Source organism: Ursus americanus, chromosome 1 (genome assembly GCF_024610735.1).
Source record: "Ursus americanus isolate L20-20 chromosome 1, mUrsAme1.1.p, whole genome shotgun sequence".
Taxonomy (NCBI): Eukaryota; Metazoa; Chordata; class Mammalia; order Carnivora; family Ursidae; genus Ursus; species Ursus americanus.
The window spans coordinates 47,722,416-47,747,547 of record NC_142127.1 but is presented as its reverse complement, the minus strand read 5'-3'; the positions used below and the strand labels follow the sequence as shown (position 1 = coordinate 47,747,547).

The window sequence follows — 25,132 nt, the reverse complement described above, 5'->3', positions numbered from 1 at the left end:
GTACAAACAAGAAAGGCAATAAATGAGCAATTTATTTACAAACTATTTAAAACTATTTACTTACTAAATAAATGTATTCTTGCCAAAACTATATTGAAATTATTTATAAGATAGTGCCCAAAACATTACATAGGGGTTGATATACTCCAGAGTTAACTACTATTTTTAGGTTTTACAGAAATGGTTACTTAAACATGATAAGTTTAAGGGTCGCAATTTATATTAGAGTTGGCTTACATTTGGAGCCATTTGATAATTTATTTAAACCAGATTTTTATAATTAAAAAGGCAATATTTTGATTACTCTGTAAGAATAGTCTTATGCTTTTAAATAATACTTTCAAAACATTAAATGGTGCTGCATAAATTCTTTATTAAACCCAACATGATACAGTCATTTATTATCTGCAGACTAATAATTTACAAGCATTAGGTACAAAATAAACATATTTACAAACCAGATACATTTTGATTACAATTTTAAATTTAATTTTTAGAAAAGTGGCAATAAAATTAGATAAGTGAGTTCTTCCTTAATCATTAAAAAACTCTTTCTTAAAAGCTTTTTCTGTGAAAGTAAAAACTATTCCATGCCTTATAGCAGGCGACTAGTATCTTTAATCTTGAGATATCTTTAAATAGAAATCCAGCTCAACTCAAGATCAACTCATTACTTCCCAAAGTCCCTGTAGGGTGAATCCATCCTTCAATTTCTCTATTGCAAGCCCCAGTTCTTCTGAAAATACAGGTTCACGATCTTGTTGCTTTTTGGGAGATAAGAGGATGAGATGGGAGTAGAGAAGGTGGGCAAGGAAGAAGAAAAAAACAAAGAATACGTTTCACATAAGTTTTGTGAATACTAAATGCTGGAATACAGAAAGTTTTTTTTCATATACTATAGATAAAATGTGCTTACCTTATTGCCATCAGCAAAATAAGCCTATAAAACAAAGAAAATTATATTTCACATACTTGACATATAACAGGTCAGTGGACTAAGGAACAGGTAATTAATTTACTAAACAATTGTGTAACTAAATGTAATTTACATTCTGTTCCCGCGTGTCTAATGGTCCTCTCACCTCTCTTTACTACACTAGAAGCAGATTTCACTTCTTCCGTCAATCATTAGTAATGACTACAAGACTTATGCTTTGAGCTCCAAAAAATGTGTTTTGTAATTTAATATATAATTAGCATTGTTAACTTGAAAGAAGATAAAAAGAATGACTTAGAAGTATAAAATTTCATCCCTACTTTTGGTTTAGAAGAAGGTGCTGGCAAAACAAAACAATCAGTGCTTCAATGTGTCAGCAAATGCTGTAGTTTACAATTAAATATTTTATATTAATTTCACACTTGTTTAAAAATATTTATTCCCAGAGTGGTATGCTGGCCAGATTCACACACTACACTATATAGAAAACATTAGTATTATTTTGGCTATGAAATAATACAAATTCAGAAACAGGAAAGCTCATAGTTTAAATACACTTTTTAATATAATATACCAATAAATTGAAAGGAAGTCCATCTCATAAAGATCAATAATGAAAAGTATAGATTTTAAATTAATTTAATTAACTATTTAACCTGTTTTATTATTCTAAGGTATGAAAAAATGTTCACAGATCTGAAATTCTCTCAATAATAGTGTTCTCAAACTATTTCCCCGTTTGGTCATTTAAAAGTAATTTCACACAAAGAAAAAATCCTTAACTTAAAAAAATTACTTTCTAACTCATGTTTAAGATAACTCCCAAAAGTCTGAAGTTCTATGGTGTTTTATACACTTAAGCCACTACTTAAACATGACCCAGATAAAAAAAATCATAAGAAATTTAGCAGCTCTTTGTCATGCTCACCACAAAAGCGTCCGTGTGATTGTCAGAGTCTATTTCTACATCATCTTGAATCTGTTCAACTGTCAGAGCTTCTAGGGGCTGTGGCTAAAAATCAGTAGATATTAAAATACATCAAGGAAAAAAATGCATCAAGGAGACAATATTAATTAAACAAATAATTTTAATAAAATGTGCTGTGAGAATTGTAAATACTTGTAAAAGGATAAAACAACTGAAAACTACTCAAGTCTTAGAAAAATCATTGTATAATTTATACTCTATTAAAACTAACTTGAGTAATAAATCAGTTAAATCTAAGCTTTTAAATCTGAAGTCAATACCATCAAAAGTATTAAAATGACAAATTTACACAAACTTAATATGATACATAGAGATATACTTAAAGAAAAAACTCTCAATGGACTTAATCTGATTTTCTTTCACATAGTTTAAAAAAACTAAGTTTTGATAAGAGCAAATTTTCAATTTTCTTTAAAATAGTCATTAAATAGAATTTGTGAAAAGTAAAAGAATTCAGATTTGCATGGCATATTCCAATGGTAAAGCAGAATAAAATATGGTGCTGATATTAATTCATTTTTAAAATGTTTTAGTATTTCTGGTGTGTTAGGCACCATGCTAACACTACCAAGAGTAAAAAGTCCCTGCCGCTATCCACAAAAGGTTTGTAGTCTAGTGGGGATGGAACAAAGGATAAAACACAATTATAAATAACTAAATATTAGGTTGGAACATATGAAATTGCCATTTTTGTTAGTCAAAACGGTCAAATATTAGTATCATATGGTTCAACCTATGAAAAGTAATTGTAACAAATGCTGTATCTATTATAATAAAAAAGTTTAGAGACAGGACTTCTGGCTTGTGAATCCCAGAAACTTCCGTTAAGAAAAGAATGGCATGTAGTCTAGGTCTTTTAGGATGAGGATGACTTCCATAGGTAGGATTAGGGGAAAAGGTATTTCTGACAGAGAGGACTAGCATCAGCAAAGGTGAGAAACTTCAGGATGTGGCTGAAGAAAGATGAATAATCCAGTATGGTCAGAACAGAAGATTCACATGAGACAGAAGCAGCTACGCAGGGCTATTGTACTGAACAATCCCAAGGAGCATCATTCACACTAAAGTCTATGTTTACTATGGTCTCATAGTTGAGCAGTGCACAGCCTATACAACCAGACACTGTGGCTGTGCAGATAAGGTAGGAAATGTAGGCTTGTGTCCACAGAAATTCTTTAATACCAACCCAAAGAATTCAGACTTTATCTATATGTAACTGGTGGGAAGGTGTGTAGGGTAGAAGTATATTCCTTGACAAAAGTGACCTAATCCCTTAATCTGAGGATTGCCTCAATGTTTCAACCACAGAGTTGTGTGACTGTGTACAAGTAACAACCTAGCTAAGTGTCAGTCTCCATAACTGTGAGATAAAGATAATAATAATGCTATACTTCATAGCACTGTTGGGAGGATTAAACGAGATAATGTGTATAAAGTTTTTAGAGCAGTGAATGGGAACAATAGGTGTTCAATGTAGTCATTCAACATCTATGAATGTTCACTAAGCGCCTATTTGTGCTAGTTCAAATTGCTGGAGATACAGTGGTTAAAGAAAATAGATGAAAATCCCTGACTTCATGGAGATGATTTATAGTGGAGAAGACTGATGAGTGTTACCAAATATAAAGCAAGCAAGTGAACAGGGATAAGGAACAAAAAAATGATGGAGGCTGCTGTTTTAGATGGTGGTCAGGGAAGACCTTCCTGAAGAGGTGGCTTTGGAGTGGGGACTTACATGAGATGATGGAGTGGGTTATTATGGCTGCTTATTATTATGTACTGGGGGCCAAAAAAGAAGAGAAGAAATGAAAGGCAGAGAGAGAATGGGTAGGAGAACTAACATACTGAGTGTCTCTCAGGTGCCAGGCATTGCACAGATATGATCAATAATTTTGTGAGAGAGATTATCTTCATTTTTAAAAAAATTTTTTACAGATTTTATTTATTTGAGAGAGTGAGAGCGAGAGTGAGAGAGCACGAGAAGGGGAAAAGGGCAGAGGGAGAAGGATAGGGAGAAGCAGATTTCCCGCTGAGCAGGGAGCACGACATGGGTCATGACCTGAGCCGAAGGCAACCAACTGGACCCTGCAGATTATCTTCATTTTATGAGAAAATTGAAGCTCAAATCTGCCTAGAATCACAAATAAATGGTGAAATTAGGACTAAAGATAGGTTTGCTAGGTTCCAAGGACCAGGCATGTTCTACAATATTATTATGCAAGCAAGAGTAATAATGGTAATTGTGGTTTGAGTGAAAAGAAAGGGATAGGAAAAGGGACGAGACTGTATGATTGAATGTGTAAAATAAGACAATGAGGAAATAAAAAAATGAAATCTCTGAAGTTTTGAGCACAGCTGACTTTGCCAGTGCTAAAAATAAATAAGTAGAAAATAGATGCATCAGCAGGATAGTGCCTTTGAGAAAAATGATAGCATTTTAGGTATGCCAAGTTTGAGATACTAAAGTCCCAGTGTATCTTACAGACTTGGAAAATTACTTAATTAAATTACTAGGACAAACTTTTAAACGAGAAATTCAATTTATGCTGTTTGGAATGCTCATTTATGTGAAAATATTCAAGAATATTTAGAACCATGTTCATCTGCGAGAGTGTGTCAAGATCAGAATAAAAGACGGGGGAGTCATCTAACAGAAGTACAGGTTGAGGAAACCGGAAGAGGGCTGATATTCCTGAGGCATCTACAGAGAAGACAGAACGAAAGGGAGAGTGCTGAAAGAAGCGCAGGTAGGGAGGAAAACAGAAAAGGATGGTTAAAGATGTGAAAAACATGACTATATGTATAATACAGTGTCAGCAGCCCAGAGACAAGTTTCAGCTGGAAGGGAAGGGGGATATATAGAGAATATTACGGGGAGAGAAAAAGCTAGCAAGGAGCGCTACCAGGCAACAAGGGTCTGTTTGAAGTCAGAGGGTGTGAATTTGAACTTAGCTGCCCAGCCCTACTTCCTGATCTTCTCTGGTCACATGCTGCAGTCCAAGAGTAGAAGAGATATAGATAATACATGTGCTGTCTGATGGCCTCAACATGCTGAGCACCAGCAGGGACGCTGTTGGAAGAGTGGTGGCAAGGGCACCATCACAGTGTACGGTGAGGGCGCCAGCAAAAGAACAGACAGCAAGGGAGCCTGTGACAAGAGTGGTCAGTGAGGGCACCAGACACAAAACCTCTGGCCAGAGTACCTCTGACAGAGCAGACAGTGAGGACATCTCTAATGGAGTGGCTGGTGAGGACACCAGTGACAGACCGGATGACAAGGGTCCCAGCTGGAGAGGCTGAAGAGTAAAGTCAAAAGAGAGCGGACGTACCTGGAGAGCAGGGTGGGTTTGGGGAAAACCCAGAAATCATAAGGAAAGCAAAGAGCAGACATGTGGATGTGATATTCAAAATATTTCATAACCAGCATGGCAGAGGCACTGATGAATAGGGAATGGACCAGGGCCACACTGATGGAGCAGACTCCTGGAGGTGCTATACTGCAGGGCTCTGTGGGAAAAGCCCAGTGTCTGTGAGGCCTGTGAGGTTTGCCCAAATGCTAGTGGGAGGCAGAAGTGGAATAAAAATAAAACAGAGCGAGAGACTGAAGTCTGTCCACATCAGAGGAGCCTTGCACATGGACACCTCTCTGGATAAACTGCTCTCCTAGAAGTGCAGGAATGAATGACGAAGCAGCCAGTGAGAAGACGGGTAGATGGCACAAATTAGTGATGGCCGAGGGGTCATGCTCTCTGAGCAGAGTCTGTATATCCATCATTTTAAACACAGTTCAAAATTAAATTGTACACAATGTGTTTATATCTGAATTTTATAGATTGTGTAAAAGCAATTCAGTAAACTCTTTATTTTACATACTGAACAAAATACCTTTTCTTCCATCTCATAATCAACTCCAAATATAGGACTGGCAGAATAGACTTTGTGAAGTGAATTGATTTCCTTAACTGATTCTTGTAGTTTTTCCACAGGATCTATTTTAAAGCCAAGAACATATCCTCCACTCTGTAAGAAAAAATAATGAAAAAACAAAAAACAAGCCTGAGGAATGGGTATTTACACTATATGATAAACTATGCTCTAATGTCCTTATTTCAGAGCAATATAGGTAAGCTGATTTTTTGATTAAAATTTTTGTAATGAAAAACTTAAAGCATATACAAAAATAGAAAAAAAGGGTACAAGTGTCCATGTAGCCATCATCCAGCTTCAATAAGTAGCAACATTTGGCAAACTCTTTTCCATCTTTAACCTCTCCTTTCCCCAAATCTCCTCCCCTCACTCAGGATTATTTTAAAGCATATCCAGGTATCACATCACTTCATCTGTAAACATCAAAGATGATGTTTTAAGATTCAAAAAAAATACACTATAGATTGTGAAGGCCAACAAACTAAGTTTTTCTTGAGCTAGACCTTGAAAAGGAATAGATCATATATTAAAAGAAAGGGAATGGCCCAGCTGAGGCTAATTCCTTGAAGAATTAGGGAATAAACCTGACCAGGACAGGTTGTTGTTGAAAGTGTTAAAAAATTAAGTAGCATACTGTGAAAGGTGAGAGCATAAGCTTTAGGTTGAGAGCATATACTTTTGAGTTTAAATTCTGGTTTTATTATTTATTATTATTTTTTTAATTTTTTAAAAAAGATTTTATTTATTTATTTGACAGAGACAGGCAGCAAGAGAGGGAACATAGGCAGTGGGAGTGGGAGAGGAAGAAGGAGGCTCCCAGCGGAGGAGCCTGGCATGGGGCTCGATCCCAGGACTCTGGAATCATGCCCTGAGCCGAAGGCAGATGCTTAACGACCGAGCCACCCAGGCACCCCCTAAATTCTGGTTTTAAAACAAATTTACTAGCCTTATTATGTTGGGAAACATACTTTCCTTAATCTTTTAAGCCTCAATTTTCTTTTTCATTCATTCGTTTGTTCATTCATTTATTCATTTATTATGTTCAGTTAGCCAATATATAGTACATCATTAGTTTTTGATGTAGTTATTAGCTGCATATAACACCCAGTGCTCATCACACCACATGCCTTAATACCCATCACCCAGTGACCCCATCCAAGCCTCACATTTCTTTTTTTTTTTTTTAAAGATTTTATTTATTTATTCGACAGAGATAGAGACAGCCAGCGAGAGAGGGAACACAAGCAGGGGGAGTGGGAGAGGAAGAAGCAGGCTCATAGCGGAAGAGCCTGATGTGGGGCTCGATCCCAGAATGCCGGGATCACGCCCTGAGCCGAAGGCAGACGCTTAACCGCTGTGCCACCCAGGCGCCCCCAAGCCTCACATTTCTAATCATAAAAGTTATCAAATTGTTGTACTAAATAAAATAATGTACACATGATATTTGACACAGTTCCTGAAACATAGTAAGCACCCAGTAAATGGAAGCTACAAGTCTGCAGGCCAGGGGAAAGGAGTGAGTAGACATTCATATTTACATTTAGAATTTAGAAGAGCACTGATTTTACAAATAAGTAAATGTTTTATTTAAATGTATTTCTGCAAAGATCTGGCTCATGGGGCATAGCAACTATAATTAGATACAGTATAATCTGCATATGAGAGTATAAAATCTCAAACAGGGTGCGTATGTGTGTGTATTTATATATATGTTTTTCAATGACATTCTTGTCAATCAGTCAGACCTGAATCAAAACCTATCTCCACCACTTACTAGTTGTGAGACTGTGGGCAAGGTTCCTAACTTCTCCAAGTCTCAGTTTCCTTGAATGTAAAATGGGGAAAAATAGTAACTGTATCATAGGGTTGTGTAAAGATTGAGAGAATGCATGAAAAGTTCAGTGACTTAACTCTGTCATTAAAAAATGATAATCATGATGATAATAATGGTTATGTCTGCCCAAAAAAGAAACTTTTATAAAAAGATTTTTCCTATGTGGACAATTAGTATATGACTTTAAACTCTTTATTTAACATGTTAAAGCTAATATGCTTCTTGGATGTAAACTGGTTACTATATAAATAAAACAAAAAAATAGACTGTCACATAGTTTAAAAAATCTATTAAAGATTAATAAAATTTAAAATATCTTACCTGCTGAGAGCTTTCTATGACAAGAGCTAAACCAAATTTTGAATCTCTAATCTTTATTGAACGCTAGATGTAAAATGAAAAAGAAGAAAATGCATGTTTTTATTATCTGATAGTAGTGATTCTTTAGCACAAACAAGTTTTTCAACTTCTACACAGTAACTGCTTTTCATAGTCTAAAGAACAGACTTCTCCCTCTTTCCTTCATTATATTCCCATAGAAATCAAGTAAATGAAAATGCTCATACTAGAAATAGGCTGCAAACTTGTAAGGTAATATAAAGAAGACATCTCTGAAATATGCACAAATTATCCCACTCAAATATCCCCCAAAATCAGGGAGTCTAAAATTTTTCTGAGTATTTTAAACCAAAGGCCGGCAATCTTTTAGTACTGGAGAGTGTTTTTTGTGGTTCCCAAGGCTGGGTTAGTTTTTAAAAGTCACATGAATATGACTGTCCTAGTGACAGACTGTGTTGATATCAGATTGCAAGTTGTTTGGACCAGGCTGAATTCATTCCAGAGGCCATATTTGGTAACTGTATTCTTAAATAACAAAAAGCGTCTATCTGAAGAACGAAGAAAAGCACAAGGTTGTTTACTACTCAGTAATTTTTTAGTATAATAGAGATTAGGTCAGACGAGCTATAACATATGTAAACCATATAAAACAGCAATGAACAATACAAACACATTTATCAAATACCTATGGAGACTCTATCGTATCTTCCCAGACACGATTATAAATTCTTGTGTTTCTTTAGATGACCAGAAATGATTTTCTTCCTATCAGATTCTATGATTTCCTGCTTAATCTCTAACAGACTGAAACCTCCTTGATAGCAGGAACTGTGTACTGGTTCATAATTTTCATGACTGTATTGCTAGCACCAAACACAGAGTAGGTGCTAAATATTTGGCAAATGAATGATCTGGTATTTTAAAGTAACCCAGAAATCAAACAATTTAGCAAAAGATAGGCTTGGGAATAGTTAGCAAAGAATCATCCTTCTTATAAACCAAGAAATCTTTCTAAAAAATGACATTTTCCAGATATCACATACATTGTGTCTATTCAATAAGTATTTGTTAAAGAAACTGCTTAGTGCTAAGACTACTTATATCCCACAATAAGGGCAATTATCATAGGAAAACCACACAGGATTTTCATTGACTATTTTTATGTTCCATCTAATTTGCACTAGAGTCCTATAAGTAATTTCCTTATGTAAAACAAAATTCTTCAGTTTATTGGAGTTTACTATTTGTTTCACTGAATCACATACTTAGAGTAGCAGCAGAAGAGATAAAAAGAACCACTTTTACTCTCAAAACAAATTGGTCTCAGATGTAGTTAGTTCTTATTCTGGATTTTAACAGCTTTAATTGAACTTAAGCTAAAATCATTATCACTAAAAACCATCTTAATTCCTTTCACCAAACCTGTTGTATGAATCCAGCTTGTACTACATCCTGTATCTGAATACAGTGAAAACAGTTCATTCACAGAATTAAAGAATTCATTCTGGCTTTAAAAGCAGTGTTAAGAGAGCCAATACAGTGTGTGTGGATCAGTGTGTTGAATCCATGCAAAGAACCACTATATACCTGCCTCATGAAAAGGTTATGGAAGAAGGACACATCTCAAAAAAAAAAAAAAAAAAAAAAAAGCAAGGAAAAGAAAAAAAAAACCCACATTTTAATCTGTATGGTGACTATTTTTTAAAAAAGATTTTATTTATTTACTTGACAGAGAGAGGGGGAGAGAGAGAACAAGCAGGGGGAGCAGCAGAAGGAGAGGGAGAAGCAGGCTCCCTGCTGAGCAGAGAGCCCAATGTGGGGCTCAATCCCAGGACCCTGGGATCATGACGTGAGCTGAAGGCAGACGCTTAACTGACTGAGTAACCCAGGCGCCCCTGTATGGTGACTATTAAAAATTTTTAAATCCAATATATTTTTCTTTTAACAAAAAGTTGATATTGGTGGGGTTTTCCTTGAATGTAAGTACCATTGGGTCTTTTCTATGTTGAAATTATGAATTACCAACATTTTAAAAAGTCTGCTCTCAGGTACACTGCTGCCACTCAAAAAGAGGGAGACAGAATTCATCTAATCCTGAAAGTTCTATTAACTAGTGAACAGAAATTATTTATTCTACATTAAAATAAGGTCACCCAAATGCATGCACTTACAATTTGCAGATATGGTATGCTGACGTTAAAACTGTCATTCATATTTGCATGCCACACAATTCTCACGTTGGTAATAAAAAAGGTTCCTAAATTTCCCTGTAAAAGATGAGAGATACATCAATGATCATTTGTTTGAATACTTACTCTTTATTTTCTAAACACCAGAATAATTCTCATTGTCACAGTAGCAGATGGAGTATTAATGACTTCATTATTCACTGGATCGAAGAACAATTAGATGACTGAGGGCCTGGATTCTGAAGTTAGACTCTAATCATTATACCATCAGTACTTACAGTTGTCTGACCATGGGCAAAAATTTGTTCTTGGTGCATTGTGTCAAATATAAAATGGAGATTTGATTAAATAACCCCTATAAATAAAGCCCTTATCGCAGTGTCTAGCACATAGTAAGCATTCTGCAAGTGTTAGATCTTATTACGACTATTGTTCAAATCCTGGGATACGTTAAGACAAGGAAATTGTGGTAAGAGAAAGACAAAACGTATGTGATAACCCCCATTAGTCCACAAGAGATGTTTTATGGCTCTTTAACACTAACTATAAATCAAAACTGTTTTCCAATTATATGGCCCTTCAACATCTACTCAAAATCACTCCATTAATGGTAGCTAAATGGTCTAAAAAAAATCTTTAATACCCAGTACATGGCACCAAAATTAGCCACCTTTACCATTTATCTATAGCGTCATCCACCGCTACCCCCACCTCCTCCGCACCATATACTCCCAGAGGGACTTATTTTATATGGTGAGGTCGGGCACAAAACATTAACTTACAAACCCACAACCTGAAAAGCCCTCTTCTGGGATGACCAGGTTTGATACATCAGAAAAGACCACCTATTTCTTAATTACAATTAAGTTAATAAACACATGTGTAAGTATATAGATAATTTCCCTCCTTTACTCTCATCTTGAAAAAAACTGTTATACAAAAATTTTTAGCTCCCTTATTCCTGGCCCACATCCCATTAAACAGTACTAACTCTAACTTTATAAGGAATAATTATTTACGTCATTCTTTCCTCTTAATTTAGAAGAAGAGAGCAACTTGCAAAACTCCTAAGGATCTATTCCAAAAGAATAGGAGGGCATATTTTATATTCAATAAACATAAGTTAGGTTAACAATAACAGTCCTATTTTCAGTAAAATATTTCTGATAATCCTGAACATCTTAATTAATTAATTTAAAATGCCAGGTGTGGTGCTAGATGGTAAGGATCTAACTATGAACAGAGTAATTCCACCTCTATCCTTATAAAGCCTATAATCTAATGTTGGGGTACAGACAAGCTCTGTATTTTAGAGCAGGAACAATTTGAAGTGGTAATTAAGTACAGACTCCATAAGCAACACAAAAGAAAGCTTACAGACAATGACATCTAAGCTATGACCTACAGTAGAGATCTGTAAACTATGGTTTATGGGACAAATCTGGCCTGCTACCTCATTTTGTATGGCTCACAAGCCAAGAAGCCAAGTTTCTTGGTCCCACAAACCAAGTTTTACATTTTTAAATGGTTGGAAAAAAGTTAAAAGAATAGTAATTCATGACACATGAATACTGTATGAAATTCAAATTTCAGCGTCCATAACAAAGTTTTATTGAAACAGCCATGCTCATTTGTTGCCTATGGCTGGTTTCACACTACAATGGCAAGTCTGAGAAGTTATGACAGAAATGGTATGACCAGCAAAGCCTAAAATATTTACCATCTGGCCCATTAGAGTAAAAAGCTTGCTGATTCCTGATTAGGACTTATTTAGATGTAGAGCTGTCTATATACTACAGAACCATTATCAGAGTTTAAAACTAGAACTTTCCAAATGAGCAAAATTTAATTACAACTTAAGTTTATGATTCAGTGTTTAGCAAGAAGCTCTCATTTAAATGCTATAGCTTTACCCCAGTGGTTATCAGTCTAACCTAGGTTGTAACACACACAGAGGCTGGAAACTATTCTTATGTAAGAGAAAATTTTTCTTTAGAAATTGATGTGTTACTTATTCCAACTTAGATATTTTAACTGGTCATAACTTCAAGAGCAGATGAGAAGTTATAATAATGGATGGAGGAATCACCAAATGAGTTATATGTTTAATTCCGTAAGGGCCAGATTTTCTTTCATTTTTTTTTTTTTAAGATTTTATTTTAAAGTAATCTCTACACCCAACATGGGGCTTGAACTCACAGCCCCGAGATCAAGAGTTGCAAGCTCTTCCAACTGAGCCAGCCAAGTACCCCCAAAAAGACCAGATTAAAAGTCTTCCATGGCTGTCCACCTCATGGCTTTCCTCCATCAGCCTAAGTTATCAAGATATTAAGGGTAGTGCAGCATGTGGGGAAGAACGCAGTTCTCAGACGAACTAGATGTATGAAGTCACTTAATTCTTTGGGGCCTGAGTTTTTAATCTTTAAGTGAATGGAGACTGAAAAAGATAATCAATCTCTCAGGGCACTCCACTTGTAAATTCTATGTACAACAAATGTTGCTAAAAAGAGCACAAAACCATGAAAATGTGAAAATTGGAATATTATTTTATATCGAGAGCTATATTGCTGATTTATCAGGAGATATAATGCTAATTTTAACAGAGTTAAGTGAATATTCAAACTCAATGATAAATGGAAAAATGATTACCAAAGCACTGACCCAAGAGGTTCATTAGCTTTTGGCACAATACCTGATCACTGGATAAATTCCATACTCCATTGATTTTATCATATACATGTTCTTGTGGTAATAATCTTAGCTGCTTATTTTGAATTAGTGCACTTCTCAATTTAAAATCACGATACATTTTAGAAGTTTCATATGCTCTATAAAAAAGAACAAAGACCAACCCAAACTGAAAATGTGGTTTTCCTAGGTTATGTTTACTTATCTACCAAAATATACAATTGTTAATACTTACATATATCACTCAAATAATTATCACAATAAATTAAAAAATTTGCTTTTCAATAAGTTTTGGTGTCACAGTCTTTTATAGACTTTACCATTTTAGTGTAGTATTTACATATTTTATCTCAGTAACCTAAATTTAAAGGTCTAATTTTTAAGACAATGTGTATGGTACAGCACAAATGAGAGGAAGCATTTTCTCTTTAAGCTGAAAAACAATGCTTGCATATAACAGACATGGAAATTATTTTTCCCTATCAAAATGCTTCCCTCCATTTCTGTTTTAGTCAAAGGCACCTTTAAGTGAAAGGCACAACTGGGAGTCCAATTCTTTTTCTCATTGCAACTGCAAACATGCTCACAGCTACCCCTATACAGAAAATTGGAATGAATCTGTATTAACTCCAAAAGGGACCCTAGGAGACTGTGTATCTGTGTGCAAGTGTACGTGTGTATATAACATCCCTCTAACTTTGTTCTCTCTCCTTGCCTTCCTACTGATAAATAATCAATACAGAAGACGGTTCTGTATTTATTAGTTTTGATTAGTTCCTTTTAAAGATTTATTTGAGAGAGAGCAAGAGAGAGAGAGAGCACACACAAGCAGGGGGCTGGGCAGAGGGAGAGGAAGAAGGAGAGGAACAGAGAGAATCTCAAGCAGACTCCCCGCTGAGTGTGGAGCCCCATCATGGGGCTCAATCTCAGAACCCTGAGATCATGACCTGAGCCAAAATCAAGAGCTGGGATGCTTAATTGACTGAGCCACCCAAGTGCCCCTGGGTTTTATTATAACTTTTTGGATTAGTTTTTTTATAACATTTGATTAATTATAATTTTACCCCACAAACTCATAGGCTAATTTACCCATTTAATAAAACTGAAGGATTTTCTTAGCCTGAATAACTTTAGAAGTCATTTATATAAATCATAATATTCATTGTTAAACTTATGATTTTTACTTTAATTAACCTAATATATAAATTGTGAAAGATGAGGATTTGAGCATTTGCCTATAAATCTTAATTTCCTTTAGTGCTATAATCATCAATATTTAACCAGTGGACAAAATGGAAACTATTTATGCTGTGAGTTATTTGTGGGGGAACACTTATTTTTATATTATTGAAGAAAAGCAGCTTATATGCTCCTTTCATACTCCTCTTCATATTGTATCTCTAACTAAAGTGAAATAAAGAGCTAAGCCTTAGATATATGTACAACAGAAATGAAAAATATTCATAATAGCTAAAAAGTGGAAACAATCCAAATGTCTATCAACAATTAGTGAGTAAACAAAATATGTTCATACAATGGAATACTATTTAGCTATAAGAAAGAGTGAAGTACTGATATATGCTACGACATGATCAGTGAAAACACTATGTAAGTGAAATAAGTCAATCATAAAAGGCTACTATATTGTATGATTCCATTTATATTAAATGTCCCCAATAGGTTAATCCACAGAGAAAGAAGTAATTCAGTGATTGCCAGGAGCTATGAAGAGGAGGGAATGGGGAAGGACTATGGGGACTAAAGGGCTATAAGGGTTTCTTTCTAGGGTGACAGAAATATTCCAGAATTGGGTAGTGATGATAGCTGCACAATATTGTGAAATACTAAAACTATCAAACTGTATACTTTATTTTTTTAAAGGTTTTATTTATTTATTTATTTGAGAGAGAGCAGAGTAAGACAGAGCACATGAGCGGGAAGTGGGGGTGGGAGGGACAGAGGGAAAAGCAGACTTCCTGTTAAGCAGGGAGCCTGATGTGGGGCTCGATCTCAAGACCCCGGGATCACGACCCAGGCCAAAGGCAGACACTTAACCAACTGAGCCACCCAGGTGCCCCTCAAACTGTAAACTTTGAAATGGTATGGTAAATTTTCTATTACATGAATTGTATCTCAAAAAATTTAAACCATTATGTAGATTAGAAAATCATCAACAAAATGTAAAACCAAATAACTAGGAAACTAAGAAATAAATTTGCAACATATATGACAGATGAGGGCATAATTAAGAAATTTATAATAGAAAGCTACAAATAGCCAAAAAAAGGAGAAAATTGTCAACATCACTAGTAATAAAGAAATGCAAATTAAAACAATAATATATAATTTGTGTGTTTGAGTATAAATTTGTATATATGTATAATAGCCTATCATCTTAGCCAAGCTTTTAAAAAATCATAGGACTTAGGGCTGGTTAAAAATAAAGAGCTAAGGTGCTCACCTCAGCAGCACATATACTAAAACCAGGATAATACAGAGGTTAGCATAGCCCCCGTGCAATGATGACAAGCATATTCATGAAGCATTCCATATTTTCTGCAGTTCCCTAGCTAATTGCCACCCTTTGTAGATTAACTCGGAGGAAATGATATGAGCACAACATGCAGCTCTGAATAATGAAATTGTGATATTTTATTAGAAAAATATTCCTGCAAAGCAATTTATGACATGTGGATGAGGCTGAGTTACACCTGAAAAATTATGTGCAAATATCTCGTTTTTACATATCTTGGAAATGAGAAGATGTCAACTTGCATTTCCTTATAGAATTAAAAAAAAAAAAAAAAAAAAAGCAGGGCGCCTGGGTGGCTCAGTTGGTTAAGCAGCTGCCTTCGGCTCTGGTCATGATCCCAGGGTCCTGGGATCAAGCCCCAGGGTTCTGGGATTGAGCCTCGGGGTCCTGGGATCGAGCCCGAAGCAGGCTCCTTGCTCAGCAGGGAGTCTGCTCTTCCTCACCCTCTGTGCTCTCGCGCTCTCTCTCAAGTAATTAAAAAAAATCTTAAAAATAAGAGCTAAGGTAGTGAAAAAAATTTAGAAAACAAATGAACAAAACAACCACAAAAGAAAACACCAAAACTCTTTAGGGAAAATACCCAGACATGCTTTCTACTGCTAGTAAAATAATCTTTTTTATTTTTAAGAGATTTTATTTATTTATTTATTTGACAGAGAGAGAGACAGCAGCGAGAGAGGGAACACAAGCAGGGGGAGTGGGAGAGGAAGCAGCAGGCTCCCAGCATATGAGCCTGATGTGGGGCTCGATCCCAGCACCCCGGGATCACGCCCTGGGCCAAAGGCAGACGCTAAACGACTGAGCCACCCAGGCGCCCCTGCTAGTAAAATAATCTTAAAAAAAAATTAAAAAGATTTATTTATTTTAGAGAGAGAAAGAGAGAGAGAGTGGGGGAGGGGAAAGGGACTGAGAAACTCAAGCAGACTCTGCACTGAGTGCAGAGCCCAAGGTGGGTCTCAATCTTAGGACCCTACGATCACGACCTGAGCCAAAACCAAGAGTTGGAGGCTTAACTGACTCAGCCACCCAGGTTCCCCTAAAATAATGTTTTTTAATTCATTAACTGAATGATCCAACCTGGTTATCTACATTGAATGAACTCTCTATTTCACTGTAACTACCTTGTTAGCTAATTTAATAGAATTTTCAGTAGAAATTTTTATGAATCTTCAGTAGTCTTATGTGTTTTATAAATACTTTCAAAGTGCTTATTAAATGATAATGCAATATGTTCTTCTATATATCTTCAGGGTATTGCAATTTCCTGAAATTGGAGGAAGACAGTACTACAATCATATACTTTATCCTCTAAACCTTTATATCACAGAATTGCCTTAAAATTATACAATAATCCATAAAGTATTACCATACCTGTGTACTGCAATCACAGAAGTAAAAAGTCTAGGACTTCCCGGAACCAAATTTGTAAATATAAACTCAAAACGAGTACTGTTACATTTTGTTAGTATATAAAGAGCTTCAGTTTGGCCTCGTAATTTCTGTAAGGAGAAATTTATTTAAAATTTCAGATTTCAAGAGCAATTTCTCATTTAACAGTGAAAACAAAGTCCAATCTCAAATATCTAATGTTTCTTCACTATATATATTTCAATAAGATTTTTCAGACTTACAGAGTTAGCAGTCCTTGTGGTAATGTTCAATATGCAGTTGTAACCAATAGCTAAAATTCAAAAGCAAAGAATTTCAAGAACATGATATAATAAACTGAGAGATAAAAAACTCTGTATACAGAACTTTAAGTTTTAAAAATTAAATATACGTAAAGCACAACTTTAAAACATTTTAATAAATTACTACAAATTTAAGTTAAATAATTAAAAGAACTAGAAAGTAAATTCTGCTTCTTTGGACAAACAACATTCATAGCTTCTCTGAGGAAGAAAGAAAGGAAGTTTGCTTCTCTAAAACCTATATAGGGGGCGCCTGGGTGGCACAGTGGTTAAGCGTCTGCCTTCGGCTCAGGGCGTGATCCCGGCGTTACGGGATCGAGCCCCACATCAGGCTCCTCCGCTATGAGCCTGCTTCTTCCTCTCCCACTCCCCCTGCTTGTGTTCCCTCTCTCGCTGGCTCTCTATCTCTGTCAAATAAATAAATAAAATCTTTAAAAAAAATAAATAAATAAAACCTATATAGAACGTTTACTGAACATCTTAGCACCAGTACCTCAAGAAAAAAGGTCTAGCTGGACAATCTAAAATAATTTTTAAAAATAAGTAAAACAAAATTTGACACAATGAAAGGTTGTACTTTTATTAGAATTTAGATCTCCCTTCTTTGGGATTAGTTGAAACAGGTCATAGCAAGTTGTCAAAGATAAGCAAAGAACAAAAACCATTCAGCGTAAAAGCACTAAATCTCGTGTATGTCCAAGAGACGAAATGGACTGAAAAATATTTCTTTTGCAAAATGGTACAGTCTGTGATTAGTCTAGGACTGCTAAAGTTTTTATCAATTTAAGTTTTCTGCATATTTCACAGTACAGCTTTTTTGGTTATCAACAGCCACTGTGCAAGTTCACCTAACAAAGTATTTTTTTTTTTCTTTAGTGTTATCCAACAAAGATACTTACAAAGATTGACTCTGGGTAATGCCAAAGAATGCCAGATGATTCTTAAATTTGTTACTAAGAGTCTACCTAAAAGCAAACACACACACACAAAAATAGGTTACTTTAAGTAAGGACCCATTTTCACAGTACAGAAAGAGGGAAACATGGAACTTCTAGCTCAGTAACAGCAGTAATCCCCACAGATGTTTTCATACATTTATCAACTAAATATGTTTATTGCTCATATCTATCCTGTGTAAGGTATACAATCCCAGAGAAACAAAATCTGACAGTTACAGAAGCGGTGCAGGTATTCAATGCCAATAACTTGGTTTGACTCAAATCAACAGAGAACTGTGTACTGGAATTTTGTCTTGGTGGAAGCTGTTCTGGGAGTCCCAGCAGGTCATATGCACAACTGAGAATGAGTATGGGATAGTATAATTACAAAGCCATTTAGTGAAATCACATTTCTCAAAGGACTTTCATATATACACTAATCTCTGCCACAGGAGTGCTCTCTAAACAGTTCTCATTTACATAAGCCACACGTATAAACTCATTTTTTTTTTGCAATAAGCAAAAAATTTTGGCTCATATGAAGTTATGGCCAGGCTGAAGTCTGCTTACGGCTTTATGTTTTTCATTCCTAACCTCAGACTGATGTTCTTAACTGAAATATAGAGTTAGATAAACTTCATTTCCCAAAGTGTGTCTTATGAAACAGCAGTCCCTATAAATGCTCTAGAAAAAAAAAGTGAAGTAAATCTGAGTATGGTAAACTATGTATCTTACAGATTTATAATACAATTAACATATTAGCATAGCTTTGTGATAATCCTGGATAAAATTCTCTTAACTTTGTTTAACCAACATTTCTTCAACAAATTATAACCATAGAATTCTTTTGATGAGTAATCTATAGCCAGGTAATTCCCCTTCCTCCCCGAAAACCCCTAGAATATCCAAAATCAGAGAAACTCAGCTTGTGGGAATGCTAGAGTGAGATGGAATAAGGCGGTTAAAATAAAGGAAGGCATTCTCAAGAGAAACTGTGGAACATACTATGTTTGACAAAAAAATAAATAACCCAGCACAGCAAGAGTATAAGGTTCACTCAAGATCATAGAAGAGTAGACACTGCATCTATTGGTTGGGGTCAAACAGACAACAGATGGCACACTTAAATTAGAATAACGAGGTTTATTTATAAAAGGACTTATTACAAAGGTATGAGCGGGGTTGTCAGGAACCATAAGTGAGTGCTGCAAACCTGTTACCACCCCAGGCCCAGTGGGACAAGGATAGGGAACAGTTAGCCAAATCTGGAAGTCCTGCACAGCTGAATACCTTGAGGAGAAAGAACCAGGGGAATAAATACCCAGACCTCACTCTCCTGCCTCCCTTTGATCTTCCGGCATGGCTCTACCAACCCAAAGCTAGAGTGCACAAGGAGTCCCTTGACGTAGTCTGTATAGGTCATTTTCCCAGGGCAAGGAGGAAAGGGTGATGGGTACTGGACCTGGAGGGACAAATGTAAGCCAGTGGTACAAGACAGACAGACTATTTGTGGACAAACTATTTTGTTATTATAGATACACTGATCTATGTTTTCCTTATTTCATGTAAGTAACATTATATCTCCACAACTGGGCTATAAGCCCAGGACATCTTTTGATTCTTTTTGATATTTGTCTATTAGAGGATTCCAGGAAAAATTATGGAGTGGTAAGTAAAGCCACTGACCAATTCTGATTACCTATTTTTCAGTTCTTTGATACATTTCCTACAAATCTCTAGCATTCTTATGTTGCCTCTTTCTTGCTGAAAGGCCTCATCCTATAGTTACAAACCCAGTGTCCTAGGCATGGACTTTTCTCTCTGTCTTTCCGAACACTAAAATATAATTGTCCTTGTTTTTCCTAATCTCAAACACTGAAATATGGCTGTTTCATTCCCATACAGCTTCAATGTGCAAAGCTAATCTGATAATTTCATGTTAGCGTACTTACAGTTGAAATGGATTAAATGTGCTAATCTTTTGGGGGTATTTATAGTTTTAACATGAACTGAACTTAATGAATGCCTTAATTTGGTCATTTTCAAACTGCTGGAAAGGAAAGGAAGAAGAAGGCTAGAAGGCAGGAGTCCCCTTCTCTTTTCTACCTTCTTATTAACCAGAAGCTCTATTACACTCCTGTAAAATTCCATTTTCTAGGGAATTGTTTCAGAGGTGAGTACACATACAGTTATTTTTATGAATAGGAAGATTTCAGGCACTCACCGTGATGGATACTTCTGGCCAGGGAGGTGTTTTGCTCTCTCTATTCCAAAGTGCTAGAATATGATTCTGTACTCAGTGAGTACTCAATGAATTGAAAAATGTTCTATAAGCCATAGTCTTTGTATGGACTGGTGGATGGACTGTTATATAAGAGTCCCTGCCAGTCTGTAGAACAACCAAATTTTCTCTTGGCTTCCTTAAATTAATTCAGGTCTGTCAAGATCCAGGTATCTAGAGATTATTATTCCACCCTCAAATGTCTTCAAAGGCACAAACTAAGACTTCTTGTTTGCTGCTAAACCCTCATACCTCACTCTCACCTGGGCCTGGCCGACACCAGGAAGCATTTCATAAATGTGATCTAAGCATTTTTTTAAGGATGAGCCCTTGCCATTGACAGGTTCTGCCTGTAGCTGGTGGTGATAGGTGCCCTTCACAGGGAAGAAAGGCCCAAAACTAAGCCTGCTGCTCACATTGCACCCCAGAGCAGACCAGAAGAAAGACGCAGAGAGCAAGTGGCCACTTGAAAGGCTGCATGGGCACGTTCTCCTGATGAGGGTTATTGCGCAGACTCTAGGATGTACTGATACTTCTCACCTGAAAGAGGTCTGCTCCTTTCCCCCCACTTACTCTTCTTTCAGTAAGAGGTTTATGACCCATCCTCCTAAACCTCCTTTCCTCTAAAAAACCTTTTCAGATATACTAGGCTGCCCACTCATCCCTTGTTTTTTTTTCCAAAAACAACAGTGATGCTTACAAGACCTGGTCACTGGACACTGGCTCTAAGTACAGCTGTTGTATGCAGCCTGGACTTTTCAAAGTTCCATACTTTGGGAAATTTGGTTTGAGAGGAACTCCAGAGTCCAACTCTGGCTGCTCCTCAGTGACATACATAGATGTCTCACAGGACTTTCATGCTTAACCTACAAATAGACTTCATAATATAGCACTAAATTTGCTCTCCACATGTCCATCTCCAGGTGTCAGTCTCGGGGGACTGTGAATTACTCTTGGATTTCTTAAAAGGAAGCATGGCTCCAGATAGCACAGCTATGACCTACTTATGTTCCATGCCCTCACATTCTTTGTGTGGGGAGGCAGATTCAAAAGTCAGAACTATCCCATGCCCCTTACAAACAGGGATTCCCGGAGTTTTAACAGTTATGTTGGAGAGAACTGATGTCAAAACTGAGATTTACTGAAGGACCAAAGTTCTGAGGAAGAACCTGTATTCTCTGGTTATAGGTATAATACCCATCTTCTGTTTAAGTCTGAGAAAAGTCTTATGTGGATTTAACTCTTTCACTGTCACAATTACAGTTACATATAATGCTGTTTCATATCTTATTCTCCAGCTATTATGAGTTAACAATTTTAACTCAAACCAGAAATATAAAACATATTAGGAAATGTACTCACCTCTATCCCCATTATTTCCTTTGGTGTCTTCAATTGAATCTAAACAATCAATAAGGACTTCTCCAGGTCTTGTTTTCATTTGTCTAAAATAAATATCAAGGCTTTAATAGCTACAACTATACACACTTACAATCTAGTTAGGGAGAAAAGAGACATATGCATATAAAACAGCCAAGAGTATAAATGATACGGTACCAAATGCTCATGCATTTGAAAATAAGGGCTTAAAAACTTTAAGAATCTGGAGACCAGTGGGGCCTGCAATGACCAAGGGCATGTAGAGAAACCAGAACTAGGAGAGGTAGGATTTGGAGAAGTAAGAGAGAGAGGGAGGGGAGTCCATGATTAAAGACCAGAAAAAAGAAATGACAAGAGAATGTGGAAAGATGGGCCTGGCTCGGGAGGAAGATTCATGTTAAGACGTACTGAGAAATACATGCCACTACCTCTGAATGCTAGTTGGGTAGGTATGGGCCTTGTCCTGTGGACAATGGAGAACCCACAGAGGTTTCTGAATAGAGGAGAGGTGGTCAGGCAGTCACGGAAGGAGCAAGTTAAAGCAAAGCATCGTCAGGACTCGGTAAACAATTAGATACAGGGAATAAAAGGAAATAAAGAGTGAAGAATAGTTTGCTGACTGACAGAATGCATTCCGGAGTGTCCCAAAACAAACAAAAACCTAGCAGAATATGTGGTAGAGCCTTCTAACACCTTCTCCATACAGCTGATTCAATTACCTACTGAAAATACAGATATGATCATAACATAACTTTCCTGCTTAAGAGTCTTCCATGTCATCCCACTGCCTAGAAAATGATGTCCAAAATCCTCAGCTAAATATTTTATAACCTGGCTAATCTACTTTTCTGTTTGTTCCTCCATCCTCTACCTGCCGACCCTGCCTTCCAGCCAATGACGTTTATACTTCCAAGACTCTGCTCTTAATGTTTTGTTTAGTTTTCTTATTTTTCTGGAATACTCTCCTGTCTAACCTGACAAGGCCCTGCCCAATCTTCAGGGTTGAACTCAAATATTATTTCTTCTTCAAGGCCTTCCCCAGGCAAAATGAACTATTCCGTTTCTATGATACCCCATCTTTTTGTTCATTTTTCTCCAGGATGGTATTTACCACATTTTAAAAAATAGCTGTCTATGTGTATCTCCTGCACTAAAATCGGGGGCAGGTGTATCATTTTCTATTATTTTTGTATCTCTAGCTATCAGGACAGTACCCAGTACCTAGAACATAGTAAGTAAGCATCTGCTAAATGTTCAATAAAATGGAAACCTTCATGAAATGGACATTTGCTTGGATTAAGAACCCTCCGAGAGTAATAAAAGTCATAGAATGTGTGCAATATGTAACCATCATTCATAATTTTATAAATTCCCTTCCCTCACAACTTCTTAAAGGATCTAAGACCATGTTAGTATTAGATATCTAGCCACAACTAAGCCTGGGAAATTATTTTATTTTCTAAGGTTTTGGTCATGATAAGGAATCATAAAAAGTGGCTAAGAAGCTTCATATCATTAACCCTAGAACCTTAGCTTCACGGTCTTCCAACAGTTAATATCTCAATGGGCGAATTTTCCCCCTTGGCCTTTGGGTAGGAGGATTTTAAGTATTCTCTCTTTAAAGCATTTTGGATACCAGACCTTTATCTGATATGTCTTTTGCAAATATCTTCTCCCAAAAAACTTAAAAAACAACAACAACCACCCAGGGTTAATGTTGAGAGGTTCCAAAAAGTAGCTCCTTCTTCCCATTGGTGATTTAAATGAATAACGAGATGGAAGCTTATCATGGAAATAAAGTTTGCGTGGTTAGGAATTTTGGAGAATGCTTATTCCCACCTCCCTTGTTTTACAGGCAAAGAGGCTCAAGCTTAAAATGACGAAGCCTAAGGGCCCACAATGTGTGTCGCTTTTCCAGACCTAGTTTCAGAACCCCGGTCTCCTGAGTCTCTGCCGAACGTTCCTGCACCATAGGAAACTGGGCACTCCAAGCTCACTTGGGTGTACCGGACCCCCAAGCCCTAGATGGTCCCGGACGTATTTGGGCTCAGCTTCCCGATAGGTGCCCGGGGCCAGGTCGGGGCCGGGGATCGCACTGCACTCAAACGGTTTACTTGAGAAGCGTTCCCGCAGTGGCCAGGCCAGTCCGGGGTCTCCCGGAGAGCCGACCACAGGCTCAAACCTCCTCCCGCTCTCGCGAGGGCCGTGAGCAGTGGGGGCGCAGGCTCCTCCTGAAACCGCGTTGCGGCGCCCTCTACAGGTCCCGGGAGAGACTCACTGCGAGGAGACGTCGAAGCGGACATCCCGGTCCTCCCAAAGCGCGTCCAGCACCGACATGGTGACCGAGGCCCAACGGTGGCACTCTCCACAGCGGAGGAGGCCGAGTGGCGTCTCGCTGGCTCCCAGGCAACGGGCCGCCTCTGTCACGACGTCTACGGCGGGCGCCGAGATCCAAGCTTCCTGAGGTAGGGTGCGCGCTTTCCCCCGCCCCGTCGCGTCATTAAGCGGATTTGAAGCTCCAGGCCGGGTTGGGCGGCTCGGAGAAGCTAAACTGGCCCGGGCCCAGGAGCGTGTGCTTGACCTCTGAGTGACTGACTTACCTAGCCTCCAAACACACATCCTTAAGACATTCCACGCTCTCCGCCATTTTGCTAAGTCAAGAAATTTAGACTTAAAATTCTCAATTCTTTACCCGGCCCCGGCCAGATCTGGTCCTGCCCACCTGTCTGACCTATTTCTATCCGATCCTTTTGCCTGCATTCCAGCGAAGCAGGGCCCCCTTTCTCTGCCAGGAACTTTCTTTCCCCAGATCTCGCATGACCTGACCTCTGTCGCTTAAGTCTCAGCTCAAATGTCAGCAGAGGCGGTCCCTGATCTTTCTGTCACTGTACCCTGAGCACCCCGAGGACAGGACCTGATCTATCTAGTTTGCTTGAACAGTAGCTGGCACAGAGTAGGCACTCGAAAACTTTTCGAATGAATTAAAAACGCCTTCCTTCCCTCAACTTCTGACAATTCTTTAAAGCAGTGATTTTTAAAGTGTGACCTGGAGATCCCTGGAGTTCCTTATGATTCTTTCAGGGCACCTACAAGGTGTGCCTATACGCACAATAATATGAAGACATTCTTTACCTTCGTAACTTATTTATTCATCGAATGTACAGTGGCGTTTTCCAGAGGCCATATGATGTGTAATTGTATATGGAAGCAGGTATGAGAGTCTAGCCGTCTTCCATTAAGCCAGATATGAAAAAGATTTGTAAAAATGTAAAACAAAGCTACTCTTCTCACAGTTTTTTGGATAATGTAATTATTTTTAAAAATGCTACGTACATTGGGCACCCGGGTGGCTCAGTCAGTTGGGCGTCTGTCTTCAGCTTGGGTCGTGATCCCGGAGTCCTGGGATG

General features: G+C 37.3%; 1 protein-coding gene and 1 non-coding gene across 2 annotated transcripts; one reads left to right on the top strand and one right to left on the bottom strand.

Annotated features, from left to right (window-relative positions):
- Positions 1 to 353: 353 nt before the first annotated feature.
- Positions 354 to 24,530, bottom strand: BBS5 (Bardet-Biedl syndrome 5). The gene is made up of 12 exons (XM_045780244.2): positions 24,004 to 24,530; positions 21,708 to 21,790; positions 18,026 to 18,091; positions 17,067 to 17,116; positions 16,807 to 16,934; positions 12,907 to 13,042; positions 10,197 to 10,292; positions 8,008 to 8,070; positions 5,811 to 5,945; positions 1,866 to 1,949; positions 917 to 940; positions 354 to 764 (listed from the first exon to the last, which is right to left on the bottom strand). The coding sequence occupies exons 1-12, from the start codon at positions 24,342 to 24,344 to the stop codon at positions 663 to 665; spliced, it is 1,308 nt and encodes a 435-aa protein (XP_045636200.1). The 5' UTR covers positions 24,345 to 24,530; the 3' UTR covers positions 354 to 662.
- On the top strand, positions 15,356 to 15,459 carry LOC123783419 (U6 spliceosomal RNA). The gene has a single exon (XR_006777202.2). It is a non-coding gene; the product is annotated as a U6 spliceosomal RNA (small nuclear RNA).
- Positions 24,531 to 25,132: the final 602 nt, after the last annotated feature.